General features: G+C 35.4%; 2 protein-coding genes across 2 annotated transcripts; one reads left to right on the forward strand and one right to left on the reverse strand.

Annotated features, from left to right (window-relative positions):
- The first annotated feature begins 95 nt into the window (after nucleotides 1–95).
- Nucleotides 96–11,347, forward strand: LOC110373353 (transmembrane protein 87A). Its single transcript, XM_049840338.2, has 11 exons — nucleotides 96–329; nucleotides 889–949; nucleotides 3,490–3,584; nucleotides 4,772–4,948; nucleotides 7,222–7,377; nucleotides 7,872–8,047; nucleotides 8,477–8,584; nucleotides 8,901–9,119; nucleotides 9,703–9,823; nucleotides 10,371–10,518; nucleotides 11,089–11,347. Exons 1-11 carry the CDS (start codon nucleotides 237–239, stop codon nucleotides 11,307–11,309), a joined length of 1,575 nt encoding a protein of 524 aa, XP_049696295.2. The 5' UTR covers nucleotides 96–236; the 3' UTR covers nucleotides 11,310–11,347.
- Nucleotides 11,348–11,659: 312 nt separating this feature from the next.
- LOC110373334 (engulfment and cell motility protein 1) lies at nucleotides 11,660–15,122 on the reverse strand. Its single transcript, XM_021330579.3, has one exon. It carries the CDS (start codon nucleotides 15,027–15,029, stop codon nucleotides 12,804–12,806), a length of 2,226 nt encoding a protein of 741 aa, XP_021186254.1. The 5' UTR covers nucleotides 15,030–15,122; the 3' UTR covers nucleotides 11,660–12,803.
- Nucleotides 15,123–15,501: the final 379 nt, after the last annotated feature.

A 15,501-nucleotide genomic window follows, 5' to 3' on the forward strand; every position in this document is an offset into this window, starting at 1 on the left:
AATAGAGAAAGGAGTGACAAGGCCGAATGGCATCAATTTTCTTTCATATGTGTGAGTGAGTCACGTCAACTAACCAATGTCAAATGCACTACTGTCAAACAAATGTCTGTCAAGTGAATGCGTTTCCTATCCTCCAAAGAATTGTTATTTGTATTAAAAATCAAATTAAAATGGTGTTTGGTAGTTTGTCGTTGATAATAAAATAAATTGTGGTTCCTCCGCCTCAAACAATCACAATGTTGCGGAACCTATTCATATTTTTTGTGGCAATCGTCAAAGTAACGCACAGTTTTTCGGACATCGGAAAATGGGATTTACCGCTGAACGGGGTGAGATTTAATTTTTCCCACTATGATAGTTCACTAAATTACACAGTGTTAATAGTATAATTACATCGTTTGTAGGCACAAATTTATTATGCTCATTTACAAACGTTTGATAAGCTAGTAATGAAACCACTTGTGTATATTTTTCTGACTCATTCCTTCATGCTCGAGTATATAAATAGCTATAAAGATAGGTAAATACAGTAAAAATTAGCATGTTAAATCATTTTACCTGTTTTAAAACCTCAAAAGAAGTATACATTCATACAATTGATTGATAGGAATGAAAACAGGAAAAGTATTAAAAAAATGTTTTTTTCCTCTAGATATGAACAACAATAGTTCTTTATATATGTTCTACTTTCCTATATTTATCTTTTCAATAGTAAAACTATAGATACTGCTATTATATACATTAATTTAATGTTTATTAAAAAAAGATTCATGAACTAAATCCTCACAAGCCATAGAGTTACTGCTTCAAAGTTCTATTTTTAAATTTGATATCAAAAAGAAGGTCTGCAAACCCTGTTTATGATTTTTTTATTAATTTTAATTTCAGGACAGTTGTGTGTTTACACTAGCTAAGTCACTATTTAAGGATTCTCAGCTCATTATAATGTGTAAGTACTATATTCTATTAGTTAAAATAATTCTTCTTTATCTGCTTTATTTTCACCATGTTTGTATTAGTTTTACACCATTTGTAGCCAATCACGAACATTAGTTCTTAATTTGAATCTTATTAGATTACCTCACCAACTGTAAAAAAAAGTTTATCAAACAATAGAGGTCAACAGATCTACAAAACTTTTTGCTATCATCATCAATAGCTTATTTTTTTATTGGTCCGTTGGTGAACCATGGACATATTACTAAATATGCAATTTATTAAAAGGAGATCTACTGATTCCTGTTACAAGCAGGATGTATGCACTACTCCCATTGGTTAAATTAGGATGTTCCTGTAGAAAAAAACATTGAGTTTGAAGTCTCAATTACCACATGTTTGTAATTGCAATAAGATTTCAGTAATAAAACTTCTTCAGACTGTGTAATTCGAAACAAAATAATTAAATTAACAATATACTGCTTTTATCAGCAATTTAAATTGCAAACACTCCTAACTGAGACTGTTAATCGTCAACTCTGTTATTCAAGGCTTTGAAGCTAATTGGTTTTTGTTGCAATATAAATTCTTTGTTGTAGGTATAGTTTTGAGAGGTGATAACTCGTAGATAAAATACAATTTGCCTGATTATAAGCTTCATATCCGTCCTGTGTGTAGTTGGTTGCCATGGTATCTTAAATTGTTTGCATGATGATATAACAATTTTGAATTCAAATGATTTAGGTGTTGCTATGGGTCGGTGGAAGCCAGAAAGTCTGCAGAGTTCTAACAAATAGTACCAGGTTGACCGGGTAATTGAGTTGTAGAGATCTACAGATCAAAGGTCCAAGGTAGTTGGGAAAAAGCTAGGCAGATGATGAATTTTCGGTATTTTCAAATTGGCAAATATAAAAGCCTTATATTCTAGGTTATTCTTGAATGTTATTAATTATTGCTTGTTGAATAGTTAAACAAACAATATGATTAGGATTAGAAATCTGAAGTACCCACCTTTGTTATCAAATACCATTTATCCTTGTGGGTATAGCTTAGGCTTAGGCAATAAGTACACTCAATATAAACTTTTTAAAGTTGCAAGTGGCCAGCCAGTAGGTACACTACTCTTTAATTCAACTAGGTAATTCAATAATTTCACAAATGAGAATATATGTATATGCCTTTGTAGGTATCAAATCTGTCCTAATAGGATTCATTTTGAATTGATTTTCAAATCATTTGACCCATTAGTTCATTATCAATTGACTGATATGACGCACCCAAACATGCTTGTCTGGCTCTTATTTTGTTTTATTATACATAGTTAAAAAATTACATAAAATATGAGTAAAAATATGTATTTAAAAGTCTATTCTTTTCATGTGACACAAATTATCAGGATGAAGGTGTGGCATTTCTAAGATTTTCTAACTATTGTTGCCAATATTTAATTCAATAACGGTGCATGTAAGATAGTATCTTATCACTGGACATAGGCAAGTTATCTGATGCTTTTAAGATAAAACCTATTGTTATCAGTTTAACAGGGTTCTAGTATGTCGTGACTAATGTTGAATTGTGTTTGTATACAACTGCAGTGTCATCTGTATTGAATGGATACGGTAGTAATAATGTTACGTCCATAGCGGTAATATTGTGTTAGTAGTAAATATATGCAAAACTAGCCTCCACTAGCGATTTCACCCGCTTCTACAAGGGAACTTTCCGCACCTGAATAAAAAGAAGCTTATTAGCCTAGCCCCATCAAAGTTGGTTCAGTCTTATGGTCATGAAGAGGTGACAAACACACACATAGGTACACATAAAATGTTAGTCTGTTCTACCTCTACATGTCCTTTAGATCAACTCATAAACAAATAACAAACATGTTAAATAAGTCAATTACGTATAATTAGTTTAATAAGAGCCTTGTTTATACAGTTTTATAAAACAGATGTTCAGAAAGACAATACTAATATGCGCTTTTGTAACTAGGTACACTAGATGGCAAAACAATTTGACCTTTCATACAACGCATTTACTTTCTCCCTTGTTTGTCCAATGTCAAATAATAATAATGCTACTTATATCTAAATGGCTATTGACGTCATATTGTCATATTGTCATATTTTGCACTCATGATAATACTATGTCAGCGCCAAATTGCAAAATCAGAAATAAATATGAATCATCTGCTTAGCCTTTGCTCAACTATATTGTGGTCAGCTTCCAGACAACTCTATGCAGCTATATTTTACAGGGGCAACTGCTTATCTGACCTCCTCAATCTGAATATCAAGATACTCCTTGAAGTCTTACCTAATACCTATAACATTAGTGATCATTATAAGTGAACATTAGTTCTCTCCTCTGGTCCTACCGTTCCATCGGGCTATGAGAGTGAAGGAATAGTGAATGCACCTGTGTCTGCGCAAATGCTTGTGCACTGTAATATGTCCTGCGCAGCTGGCTTCTTATATGAGAACAGCAGCCGTGGCCCACAATCGGCCAGGTCGCCATTATTATTATATTAAAATTGCAGACATTTTCTTTCAGTCAAATGTGATATGGTGAATGCCACTGATGTGACGATCAACTACCAGTGGGCCAAGACTAGATGTTCACCCGATTACCTGCATTATTTTGAACAGGTATGCATCAATACTTTTTTTATATATATTGTCTATGTCATGAGGGAACTTCTGCACGTACTAACATTAAAAACGGAAAAGAGGAAAGAAAAAACACTTCCATATTACTAATTTACTTCCCGCACACAAGCTTCCTCTCACACGGAGAAGATTGAGCGTTAGGTGATTTCAGACAATAAAGTAAGTAGTACAAGTATATTGATAGTCCAAGTTTCCTCGAGAGGTTTTCCTTCACCATTTTATCAATTGGTGTCCAAAATACCTATATTTAGAAAGTACATACAAACTAACCGATTTAATTACCGAATAATTTACTTAACTGATATAAATAGAGTTTAGTACTCTGATGTTATAGTCAGCGAAACCACATAGGCCACATAGGTTTGCTAAAATCTACAGCAACAATAACTTTATAGTTTAGTCAAACTAGTAAAAAAATGGGGCCTTAAGAAGAATTTTAAATCTCATGCATTTATTATTACCACTTTATTAATTTTTGGCGAAACTATTCTCATCCTTATATTCTCATAAATAAGGCTGAAATTGAAAAAGCTTTATCCCCAGTTTCATGGGCATAAATATTTAGTAATAAGCTTAGTCATACGCTTATGTTTACACGCAATTTTCTAGTAGATATAGTACAGTTTTTACAGTAACCCCTTTTTGTAATTAGCTAAATATTTAGTCTACGACTTTACCTAGGAATAGAGCTATTGTATTTTGAAACTTATTCTGACTAGGTAAAGGTTGTTTTATGTTTAACGTAAACCCTTCCACTGTTAAGAATATCTGTGCTAAATAACTGAAAAACTTTCAATGGCCGTATTTTTTTTATACAGGCTATTTCTCCCGGTCTATCTCGCATTTTCTCAACGCTTTTTTATAATGGTAATTATCATGATCAGGATTATTTTAAAACCAGACAGCGTTTCCTTTTACTTATAGACATTTGTGTCAATGCTTAACTTCACTGGCCCCGGCAAGTGCTTCCCGTACTTCGCGCACCCGGATGAGAAACATAGCCTTTGCGAATAAATGGGCTATATTGAAAGCATAAATAGTAGTTACTAGACCGATTTGAAAAAATGAGATTAGCGCTTTCAAGCACATAAACAAACTCTTCAGCCTTACAATATTATTTAGTATAGATTATTCAATGTTGACTTTATACCAATTTTTGTTTGCAGCAAGTAGTAGCATGTTCAAACAGAATCGAGCGCTCAATCGTCGATATAAACGGCACGACTATCTCAGTGATAAGAGAAGAGAAGACAAAGATCACTTGCCAGCACCCAAATCAAATCATCTTCCTCGAACCGACACAGCCTGAGGTCACGAAAAAGGATGGGGTACCTACAGTGTCGGTAAGTATATTATTTTACCACATATCAGTTGTTTGCATCATCAGAGAACTAATGAAAGACAAACATCGGCAAAAAAACCTATAGCCTCCAGGCCTCCATGTTTCGGAAGGCACGTTCAATTATCGTATTCCGGCTGTCATTTGAACATCTTTGCAGTCGTTACTGGTAATTAGAGGCCAGAAAGTCTGACCACCAGTCTTACCAAGGGGTATCGGGTTCCCTAGGTAACTGGATTGAAGTGCTCTATACATAAAATACTGGTTCTTAGATGCATTCGGTTAGACTGGATGCCGACTCCAATATAGTTGAGGAAAGGCTAGTAACCTGGTGAGATTTCAGTATTGTAGAAAATGAACAAATTCAAAAGGTTTATATCTTAAATTGTTCCCAGCGAACTTAACTTGATCAACAAAAGTTTGAAAAGGAAAAGGTAAGGCTTATTATGATGATATTTATAACAATTTCACCTGAAAACAGAAATATGTAAATCAACTTCATCCTGCCTTTTCCCCATCTGGGGGCACGGCAGTGCCCCAGCCAAGTCTCGAGCAAAACGGGCACGGCCGTACCATCTTTTCTCGAAGCGATTCGCGGCTGTTTCGCCCCTCCTATATCTTCGACGTGGACAAAGCTAGGAGTTTAGGTTTTCGGTGAATAATAGTAGGCATTAGAACAAGCTTAAGTTCGAAATTACATGCCAATTGAATTAATAGTTTAGGAGTTACGGTCGATCAAAGTTACACCATTTTGTCACTCACTGACTCACTGATTCACTGACAGATCATCAAAAATCTAAGGTACTTCTAGCAGACTTAGAAACTTCAAATTTTGCACCAAGATAGGTTATTAGCCACATATAAAGGAAAAATTATAAAAACATTAAAAAATTATATGCAATAGAAAACAATTTTATATTTGCGGTGTGGCAAGAACATTATGTATGGATTTTGACTGCATTGTTAACTTTGTTCGTTGTTTAAGAACCTATTCAATTGGATGAATACATACATAGAATAGAAAAGAATAATATAAATGTAATACAAAGACTATCATTAATACAAATTAATACATAAAGTTCATAATTCATTAAATTAATAAAGCTAAAACTCCATTGTATTGTGATAAATATTGTATGCGCGCTCGATAGATGGCGTTGTACCTGTCTGAATCGCGCTATGGTTTCGTTACAAAGCGCAGTCTAAGTAGTACTGCAAAATAATTCGAAAAATTTAATTTGATAGCGCCATCTGTCTATGAAAAACTATTTCGAAACTAAAAAATATTGTAGTGATAATTGATATTCGGAGAACTTTACGTGTTATTTAGTTTAGTTTAGCTAGTTATAGTTTGTAAGTTAGTAGATATATATTTATTTAGTTAGTTATTTGTTAGTTAGTTTAGTTCTATTTAGTTTGTTAGTTATTTATTATACATATATATATATATATATATAATTATATATGCATTTATATATAAGTTTAAGCCCTATTAATATATTGTTATAGTAGTAATTGTAAATATAGTGTAATGGAACGTGAAAAAAAAGAAAGAAATACACTTACAAAAAATAAATGAGATCCCACCAAAAACATTAAATGTAAAAAAATGCCAAGTCTCTCGATGCAGTCTTTCCATCGTAAAAAGTTTTGAGATCTCATAGAAGCCAAGTCCTATTCAAAATATTTTGTAGTTATAAATCAACATTTAGTAATTGTATCAATAGTTTTCTTTATATTATAATTATAGTGACTTGGCAATGAGCACAAATTAAAAGCTGCTTGCTGCCTGGAATTATGTGCAAATATTCTGACGAGACCAGTGATCAGATGTGAATCATGATGGTCACTACCGACTACATGCTCCAATACAATAATTAAGAATACCTTACGGGCCATCGCTTAAGAAAGTAAATGAATCGAGAGTACACTAAGACTGACTGCCGTTGCCGAAATTCGGTTGGGACGACACGGATAAACCAAAAGAAAATTAAATCCAAATATGCCGTTTTATTTGTTTCTTCTTGTGCTCATTGCCAAGTCACTATAATTATAATATAAAGAAAACTATTGATACAATTACTAAATGTTGATTTATAACTACAAAATATTTTGAATAGGACTTGGCTTCTATGAGATCTCAAAACTTTTTACGATGGAAAGACTGCATCGAGAGACTTGGCATTTTTTTACATTTAATGTTTTTGGTGGGATTTTCATTTCTTCTTCCATACAAAAAAATAACTTGCAAAATAAACTAATTTCTCTCTCCCACAGAAATCAGCCCGCCACACGCTACTAACAGTGGACACTGAAGGCATATACGTGCTGAAAATGACCCTCACATCCACCAAGCAGTTCAAAGCCGTCGCCAGCATAGAGATGGCGGCGCCTTCGGGGTACCTGTCTGCTGCCATATGGCCGTTGTTACCGGTAAGTTTAGAAAAAACTGCGCCTATAGAAATGTGAAAAAGAAACGTGACCAAAAATAATACTTGAAATAATCAATACTTTTTATTAAAAGTTCTCCGATATCACGATACTAAATAGCAATCAAGTTTTACATTAAAAACCGTTATTCTAAGTAAAATGCTATTTTATATTCTTCAAAATCACTTCATAGCAGCAAAACTCCATTAAATAAACAGGGTGTGTTGAAAATGTCTATACTTAGTTTTCTTCTATAAATGAGCTATGTATGAACTATTTTTATATACTGAAATATTTTTCAAATCGCCTGAGTAAACAAACAAATTCATTAGCTTAACAATATCAGTATAAGATATGATTTAGAGATATCTTTTTATGTATATTTTGTAACACCAGTTCCTTTTGTGTAATCTCAGGGAAAAGGCTCGGCAGATGAGATGATCAATCTCTAATAACATTAAGTTATATTCTATACAAAAATATCTGTTTGTCCGCAGTTCTTCGGTGTAATGTGCGGAGTATACACACTACTATGCACCGGCTGGCTGCTAGTCTGTTGGTTACAATGGCGGGATCTACTCCGCATACAGTACTGGATAGGTGGCGTCGCGTTGTTAGGCATGGTCGAAAGTGCGACTTACTACGGCGTTTATTCGTCTATTAATAGTTCTGGGTGAGTTTTTTATGACTTTTAAAGTTGTGTATTGATGTGGGTGTTTTGGTATGAAAATAATATATCCTGATTTAAAAATCAAGTATATTCTTACCCACTTCTTAATAAACAGAGTAAAGTTAATCCAAGTTTAAATCGATTAAAATGTATGATTATGCCTTTTTTATTCCTCAGTGTAACCATAATCCATGTTTGTCATGTACCTAATCATGATTTTATATTGAAGTATTTCTTATCTGATCTCTTTACAATCCCAATTCTAAGGGGTGACCCCTTAGCACGAAAATCCTGGAATGCTTTCCGAAATAATTGTTTAAAATGTATTTCATGAAGCAAACATACATCGACTTTAATCAAGCGATCTGCTTTTGTATTACATAAAATTAGCTTTTTTGTCTATAATTATTTAATGTCATGTTGTTCTTACAGTTATTTCAACGCGGAGGTGTACATGTTTGCGGAGTGGATCTCAGTGGCGAAGAGGGCGCTAGCGAGGATGCTGGTCATCATTGTGTCCTTAGGATTTGGAATTGTCAAGTAAGCCCTCTCTTAAACTTAACTACAATAGGTCTGCAATAATTCAACACAAGTTCAACAAATATGTTTCTTTTTATATCTTCAAAACAGGTTTTGATAATCTTAGTACTGAATTTGAATTCTTCAATGTAAAACTAATTTCTAAGCGAACTTTCATAGACTGGGTTAGACACGCTTAATGACTTTTCTCGAAAATGTTGGATGTTCTTATCCACTCAAGAATAAATGTTAGGTATATAAAAAACATCAAATATGTAAATCACCCCAAAGCTTTTCCAAAAAGATTTATTTAAATTGTATATATTCTTTTCCTCAGACCCCGCCTAGGCCCAGCCCTACAACGCGTAGTAGGCACGGGAGTCCTATGGGGCATCCTCGGCGGCATCAACGCGTGGTTACGCCTGCACCACAAGGCTAACGACTCCAACAGGGATCTGCTACTGTCTGAAGTGCCACTGTCACTGTTAGACAGTGCGATATGCTGGTGGGTGTTTGTGTCACTCGCACACACTATGCGGACGCTGCAGTTGAGGAGGTAAGAAACGAGGCTATTTTAAAGTGTTTTAAGGCCAAAGACTCCATATGGGACTTACTACTGTCTGAAGTGCCGCTGTCACTGTTAGACAGTGCGATATGCTGGTGGGTGTTTGTGTCACTCGCACATACTATGAGGACGCTGCAGTTGAGGAGGTAAGGCTAATGAGAACTTTGTAAAAGTGTTTTATTGAAATAATGTGAAAATCATTTTTAGTTTTTAAGGTGACTAAAAACGCCTGTGACAGAAATTAATAGCAATTTTTGACTTTTTATACAAATCTTAGTTGTCTGGACACATGATAGGGAAGTCCAAAATCAAAACAAATTGATGAAACTGTCTGCTATCAGAAACTGAAATGGTATGCCAACAGGAAAGATGACATTTAAAACCGCGCTACAGATTTTTTATTTTTTCCGCTTGCAATGTTACGCGCAAAAAAATCGAGTGGAAAATCCTCTAGTGTGAAAACGGTGTTTAAGATTCGATTTTGATTCCATTCATATTTAGGTGTATTTCTTCTAGGCCCATGATTATCGTATAATTTTCACTAGTGCTAAGTCTTTCTTTGTATTTGTTCCAGAAACAACATAAAGTTATCGTTGTACAGACATTTCACGAACACGCTGATATTCGCTGTGATATCTTCCGTGGTTTTCATGTTATACTCAATCAAGTCATACAGAGTGCTTCCTTGTATCACCGTAAGTATACAGCATTTAATTTTTATGGAGAATCTTCAAATAGAAGTAGCCGGGCTACTTCTATTAGCCCCCTAGCCCTATTAGCTCTAGTAGCCCCCCCAAGTGTGTATGAAGGGCGATTAATTTACTAAATGAAATCCATCTTGCTCCCTTCAGTAGGCAATTCCATATTTAGCTAGATAGGTTATATAGGCCCGAGTAACCGCATAAATCCGGTTAGACTGGTACCGACCCCAACATAGTAGAGAAGAAGGCTCGAAGGATGATGATGAGGTTATTGAAATCCACCATTAGCAAACTTGGCTTTCTTGCATCTCCTCTAAAAAGTTATTTTCTGTTTATTAGTTATTTTGGTAAGAAGACGGCAGGAAAGGTGATGTAAATGTACCTATATCTTTTCCACTTTCAAATTTGTTACTGGATAATTTGAATTTCAATTATATTGACTAACGCAGAAATCCTCAATAGGCGCATAGTAACCGCATAAAACTCAAAAAATAAATACATATTTATTCTTTTATTTATCGACGTATTTCTTGTAACCTAGGAATGGAAAGAAGTATGGATGGACGAGGCGTACTGGCACATGTTGTTCGCGAGCGTCCTGACCGTCATCATGGTGCTGTGGCGGCCCACCAACAACAACCAGCGGTACGCCTTCACGCCTCTGCTCGATAATGCTGATGATGGTGAAGGTAAGACACTTAACCGACTTCTAAAAAAGAGCTCATTTCGATTGATATTTTGTTCTGTAACGTAACATAGACGGGTTAGAAACTAGGCCCCGAAAATTGTGGTAGGAGGATCTACTATTACACTCTGCTACAGAAACTGTTGGGAATATTGAAATATTGCATGATGGGTAGGGTCAAAAGTCGTTAGAAAAATAGTTTTAGTTGGGATTAAAAATAGCCTGCATGCTATTAATTCTTTCATATACGCTTACTGAGCCCGTTGCGATGGTTGCCCGGCTAACTGGGTTGAGAAGTTCAGATAGGCAGGCGCTCCTTGTAAAGCCTGGTGAAGGGCGGGCGTTTTGGGGGCTGTCTTTTGTTTTTGACGTTCGAAAAGTGCTGATTTATCAGCCTAAATTGAATATACGATTTTGAGTTTGAGTTTGCCGACCCCAACATAGTTGAGAAGAGGTCCGAGATAAGCTTACTGTGTTTTCATCAAAATCTGTGCAATAGCTTTTACGTAAACCAAAACTACCAAACATCCATCCAAAATTTTCACGTTTTAAAATATTTTATTCTCTTTCATAGAAGAAGAAGAACAATTTGTAAACGACGCGTACGGCGTTAAGATGCGCGGCACGAACTCGACGACCGACGCGGCCGACGCTCGCGACGCCGCCGACCAGACCAACACGCTAGACTCAGATCTGCGCTGGGTGGAGGAGAACATCCCCACCAGTACCCTACCATTGCTAGACTCGGACGAAGAAATCATTAACACCAAGTTCGAAGTGTCCAAAATGCAGTAATTACTTAAGTGTATAAATAAAGTATTATGTAACTGTGATGTTTTTGTTTTTTTTGTAGGTACCTCTTTTTAACCGACTTTCCATAAAGGAGATTCTAAATTTCGTCGATCTTTTTTCTATTCCTGTAGTTACAGTTCCGCATTGAGCAAGCGTGGTGATTAATGCTCAATCCTTCTCCGTGTGAGAGGAGGCCTGTGTCCAGCAGTAGGACGATAAAAAGGCTGTAACAGTTACAGTATAGTTATAGTCATATGGTTGGTTTCATTTTAGGGGATAAATTAGTCATTAAGAAGATTTAATGAAAATCAACTGCACAAAAATCAAGTGAAAGATGGTCATAATAAAAAACATTTTGTAGCTATATAACTTTTATTTATACATACACATTTAAATATATTTGTTCTTTAGACACGATCTTTGGTATATAAAATATAATATTGGTATATGGCCACAATACATTAGGTTAAAATGGAAGTTAATAGAATTCAGTCGATACAGCATAAATGGAAAATCAGTAATACATTATAACAATAATTTAAGATAATTATATGAAACTATAGTCTATAATTAAAATACTTTGTGCTCTCTTACAAATGTAATGGAAAACTTTCATTGGAAATTATGATCAGAATATCATTTTTAAATGCGCAATAATTGGCGCAAATATTAAAATCAAGAATAAAAACTGCAGATGTTTTTAAAATATTCAAGTATTCCAATTTGAATCTTAGAGCCTACAAGTTTAGACTCTATTTAGTAATACCGCTAGAGACGCGGGCACATATTGCCGATTGGCAAACTAAACATATGTCTTTTGTTAAGACTTACATTTAATAGCTGAAAATACTAAAATAGATTTATTAATATCTTTATTCCCTATCCTTCAACCAATAGCTTGTAGATGACGAATTGACGACGCATAATTATATTATATATTTTTAGAACTTATAATTTAGAACCTTATTACAAGTAATTAAGGTTCTCATTTGCATCACATTTCCTCGGAAACCATAAACCGGATGCATAAAATGTCGAAGCCGGAATTACTTTAAACTAATCGGACCCATATCCGACCGTAGGGTCTTACATTGTTATGATTATTAATAGAACTTTGACATCGGTATTTCGTCACCACACAGCCAAATATTAAGACTACACTTAACAATCACGTAAGTATATGTCATCTAAATCTCATTTGTATTCAACGGAGCTTCCGAACCGCGGTCACAGCCACGGCGATGCACCTATCCATACATATAATAAAATATCATTCCTAATTTGGTATCTTATTCGCAATTCAATTAACTTAAAAGACTACTGTTACATTACAAGTCTGGAAGATTAGGCGTATAAATTTTAAAATAATGCATTGTTCTTTATGGTCTAAAAAGAGAATAATTCTTAATTAAGTCATTATAATTTTTGCTAAATGGATACTGCAAATAGTATCTTAATTCTCTTAAAAGCTTGAAAACCAATAAAACAAGGTCCTATTTAATTGTTATCGTAATAAAATTCATAATCTTCTGGCTCGTCAGGTATTTGAGGAGGGTCCTTAGGTATGTCGATACCTTCAGCGTCAAGTAATCGAACTTTTATGTCCATCGACAGTAGGGTTTCCAGGTCATTTTCGAACGATTTACTCGACATTTTCTCCTTGAGAAGCGCATTTATACCGTCCGTCCAGTAGTCGAAAATCTGATCATCAGGTGCGACAAAGTCTAAAGAAGTAACTTCAGCAGACTTGATGATCAGAGAGAATGCTAAATGGGGCGTTATCTTCCGTCCCCTTAAATCCTTCATATGTGGACAGTCTTTGCCAGTTATAACACACTTCATATCAGTTACTGGTAATTTGTTACCAAGTTCCTCTAAACTTGGAGTGCTTTTTTCATCACAGTCTCCATAGTGCAATACTTTGTGGTTCGGAGATAGCCGAACAAACCAAAACTTGTCTTTGATCCTTTGACCTCTGGCTGAATACTTTTTGAACCTTGTACCTCCAACTAAGACCCCTAATCTTTGCTGTTGGATGAGATCAATAATTTCAGGGGTTATTTTCTCTTTTAGTTCAACAATGGGTCTTGCGTGGGACTCCCATACTTCCCTGTTATTTCTCTCCTGCTGCCATAGCTGAGTAATTTCAGTATATGTCAGTTGGTTTATCTTTTGTCTAAACTTGTCAAACCCTTTGGGAGACGATGATAGTGCCCTGCTTATTTGCTCCCTGACTACACTGGAAACTTTAATAAAATCTTCCGCAGTAGCTCTCATTTCTTTCCAAGTCTTGTTTAGAAGAACTATGCAAATGCAAAACAGTTCTTCAAAAGGTCTGTCATGAGTGAAAAATAGAGGGTGATAGGTTTGCCCTTGTTCACTAGGTGGATCCCCTACATGTAGAATGTCACAGAGTAACTTGACCAATTCCACACTTGTCTTGCCAAAGGGGCATTCATGTTCATCAGCTCTACAGCTATTTTCTAACACAATTTTTGTGTATTCTTCTGAGTAGTTCCTTGCAAAGTACAGCATACAGTCCAATGCTAACACTCCAGGTGGCACTTCATTAAAATCTTTTATTGGATCAATCTCGCATTTGAACCCAAGCTTTTTGTCTTTGGAGTAACTCCCAAGTGGACGTCTCATGGTGACCTCAATGTTAGGGTTGTTATCATTTTCAAAAGCAACTTTCCTAAGTTCATTGATCTTTTCCTGGGATTCCTTTTCTTGGGCATCAGCTCGCTGTCTCATTTTAGGTTCTAGTAGACCAAGCATAAGTGTTTGTAGAACATAGAGTTGGTGAGCCAGTTCAGTACCCAGACCCTGTTCTGAAGCATTCTTAGAAAACTCACTGGCACCAATGAGGTTCTCATAAATTACAGACCTAACCTGTTTCGAAGATAATGTAGCTGCAATAGTTTTTCTCTTTGTCATGTCAGCTTTAGAAAATATTGCATTTATAAGAGCTATAGCATTCTGCTGGATAATACTGTCTTGGTGAGTGTTCTGTAAATGTGAGATCAGGCTTGGAATGGTAATCTCTTTCTCTACATGTGAATTCTTGGAACTATTAAGTACAATGTTCTCAAGTATTGATAAACAACACTGAATCACTTTAGGATCTTGAGTATTAGCTTGGTTACTAACAAAACTAGCAACTTTGTTGATAAATTGATTTTCAAGTATGTCCCAGAATATAACTCCATGGTCCATCAGTTCCACAAAAGTAACGAGGGCGTATTTGAGCGATTTACCCTTGAACTTACCATTTTCTATATTGTTTATGATTAGTGTCAAACCTTTTTTGTTAATAAATTCAAGTGCGAAGGTGAGATCACTGCTTAATACGGACAACTTAGTGAGGGCAGCAATTTGGTCGACCTCCGAGGCATTGTTTATCTTTCCCAGGATATCCTGGACAGTTTTGGCAGCCGACAATTCCAAACGTAAAACAGATCCGTTCTTTATTTCATTGCGATTTTTCTCCGTTATATAATTCTGGTTGTTGCTTTCGGAAAATTGTAGAGCGTAATTCTCAGGGTCGGGGAGACCCCAAGGCTTGCAAAGAAGTTGTATGATGCTCGATAAGGGCTGGCTTTGATCGAATTCCATCAACTGTGGTACCTTGTCGGGAGCATTGAGCATCTCCACGGCGATCTTGAGGATCGTAGAATCCTTCTCTTTTGTTGCCGACGGCATTTTTATTGGTTTAGTAGACATTTATTGAACATTTGACACGAAGACAATCACCACAACACACCACACCTCGCGAATTTACGTCTAATTTCCCCGTTTATTGTTGACACTTCTAGTCGAACTGTAACTGTCAAAATTGACAATGTTATTTTCTAGCGTTTGCGTTCCGTTTGCGGAAAACACCATACATACATACAAATAAAATTGATTGAAAAACATAGTAAGCCTTTTTGTTTTCATTCCTAGATAAACACTTGGTGATGTCACTATACTACATCATAATCATATCCCTGACCCACGTCAGAGAGTCATTAATATGGTCACTGGCAAAAAATTCACGAATCCTATCGGGCAGTACTTGCTATATTATTATCACTAGCTGATTCCTTAGCCTTGTTTAACCTTATAATTAAGATGCGGTCACCCGCAACTTCGAACGCGTATAATTTTTTTATCGTAAACTCGATAAACGGGCTATCTAACACTGAAAGATTTT

Source organism: Helicoverpa armigera, chromosome 13 (genome assembly GCF_030705265.1).
Source record: "Helicoverpa armigera isolate CAAS_96S chromosome 13, ASM3070526v1, whole genome shotgun sequence".
Taxonomy (NCBI): Eukaryota; Metazoa; Arthropoda; class Insecta; order Lepidoptera; family Noctuidae; genus Helicoverpa; species Helicoverpa armigera.

Bases quoted from the DNA above. Each gene is read 5' to 3' on its own strand.
- LOC110373353 (XM_049840338.2), top strand. From the start codon at position 237: ATGTTGCGGAACCTATTCATATTTTTTGTGGCAATCGTCAAAGTAACG. The intron at 3,585-4,771 runs GTATGCATCAAT...TTTTGTTTGCAG, and splicing joins ACCTGCATTATTTTGAACAG to CAAGTAGTAGCATGTTCAAA. The intron at 8,585-8,900 runs GTAAGCCCTCTC...TCTTTTCCTCAG, and splicing joins TTAGGATTTGGAATTGTCAA to ACCCCGCCTAGGCCCAGCCC.
- LOC110373334 (XM_021330579.3), bottom strand. From the start codon at position 15,029: ATGTCTACTAAACCAATAAAAATGCCGTCGGCAACAAAAGAGAAGGAT.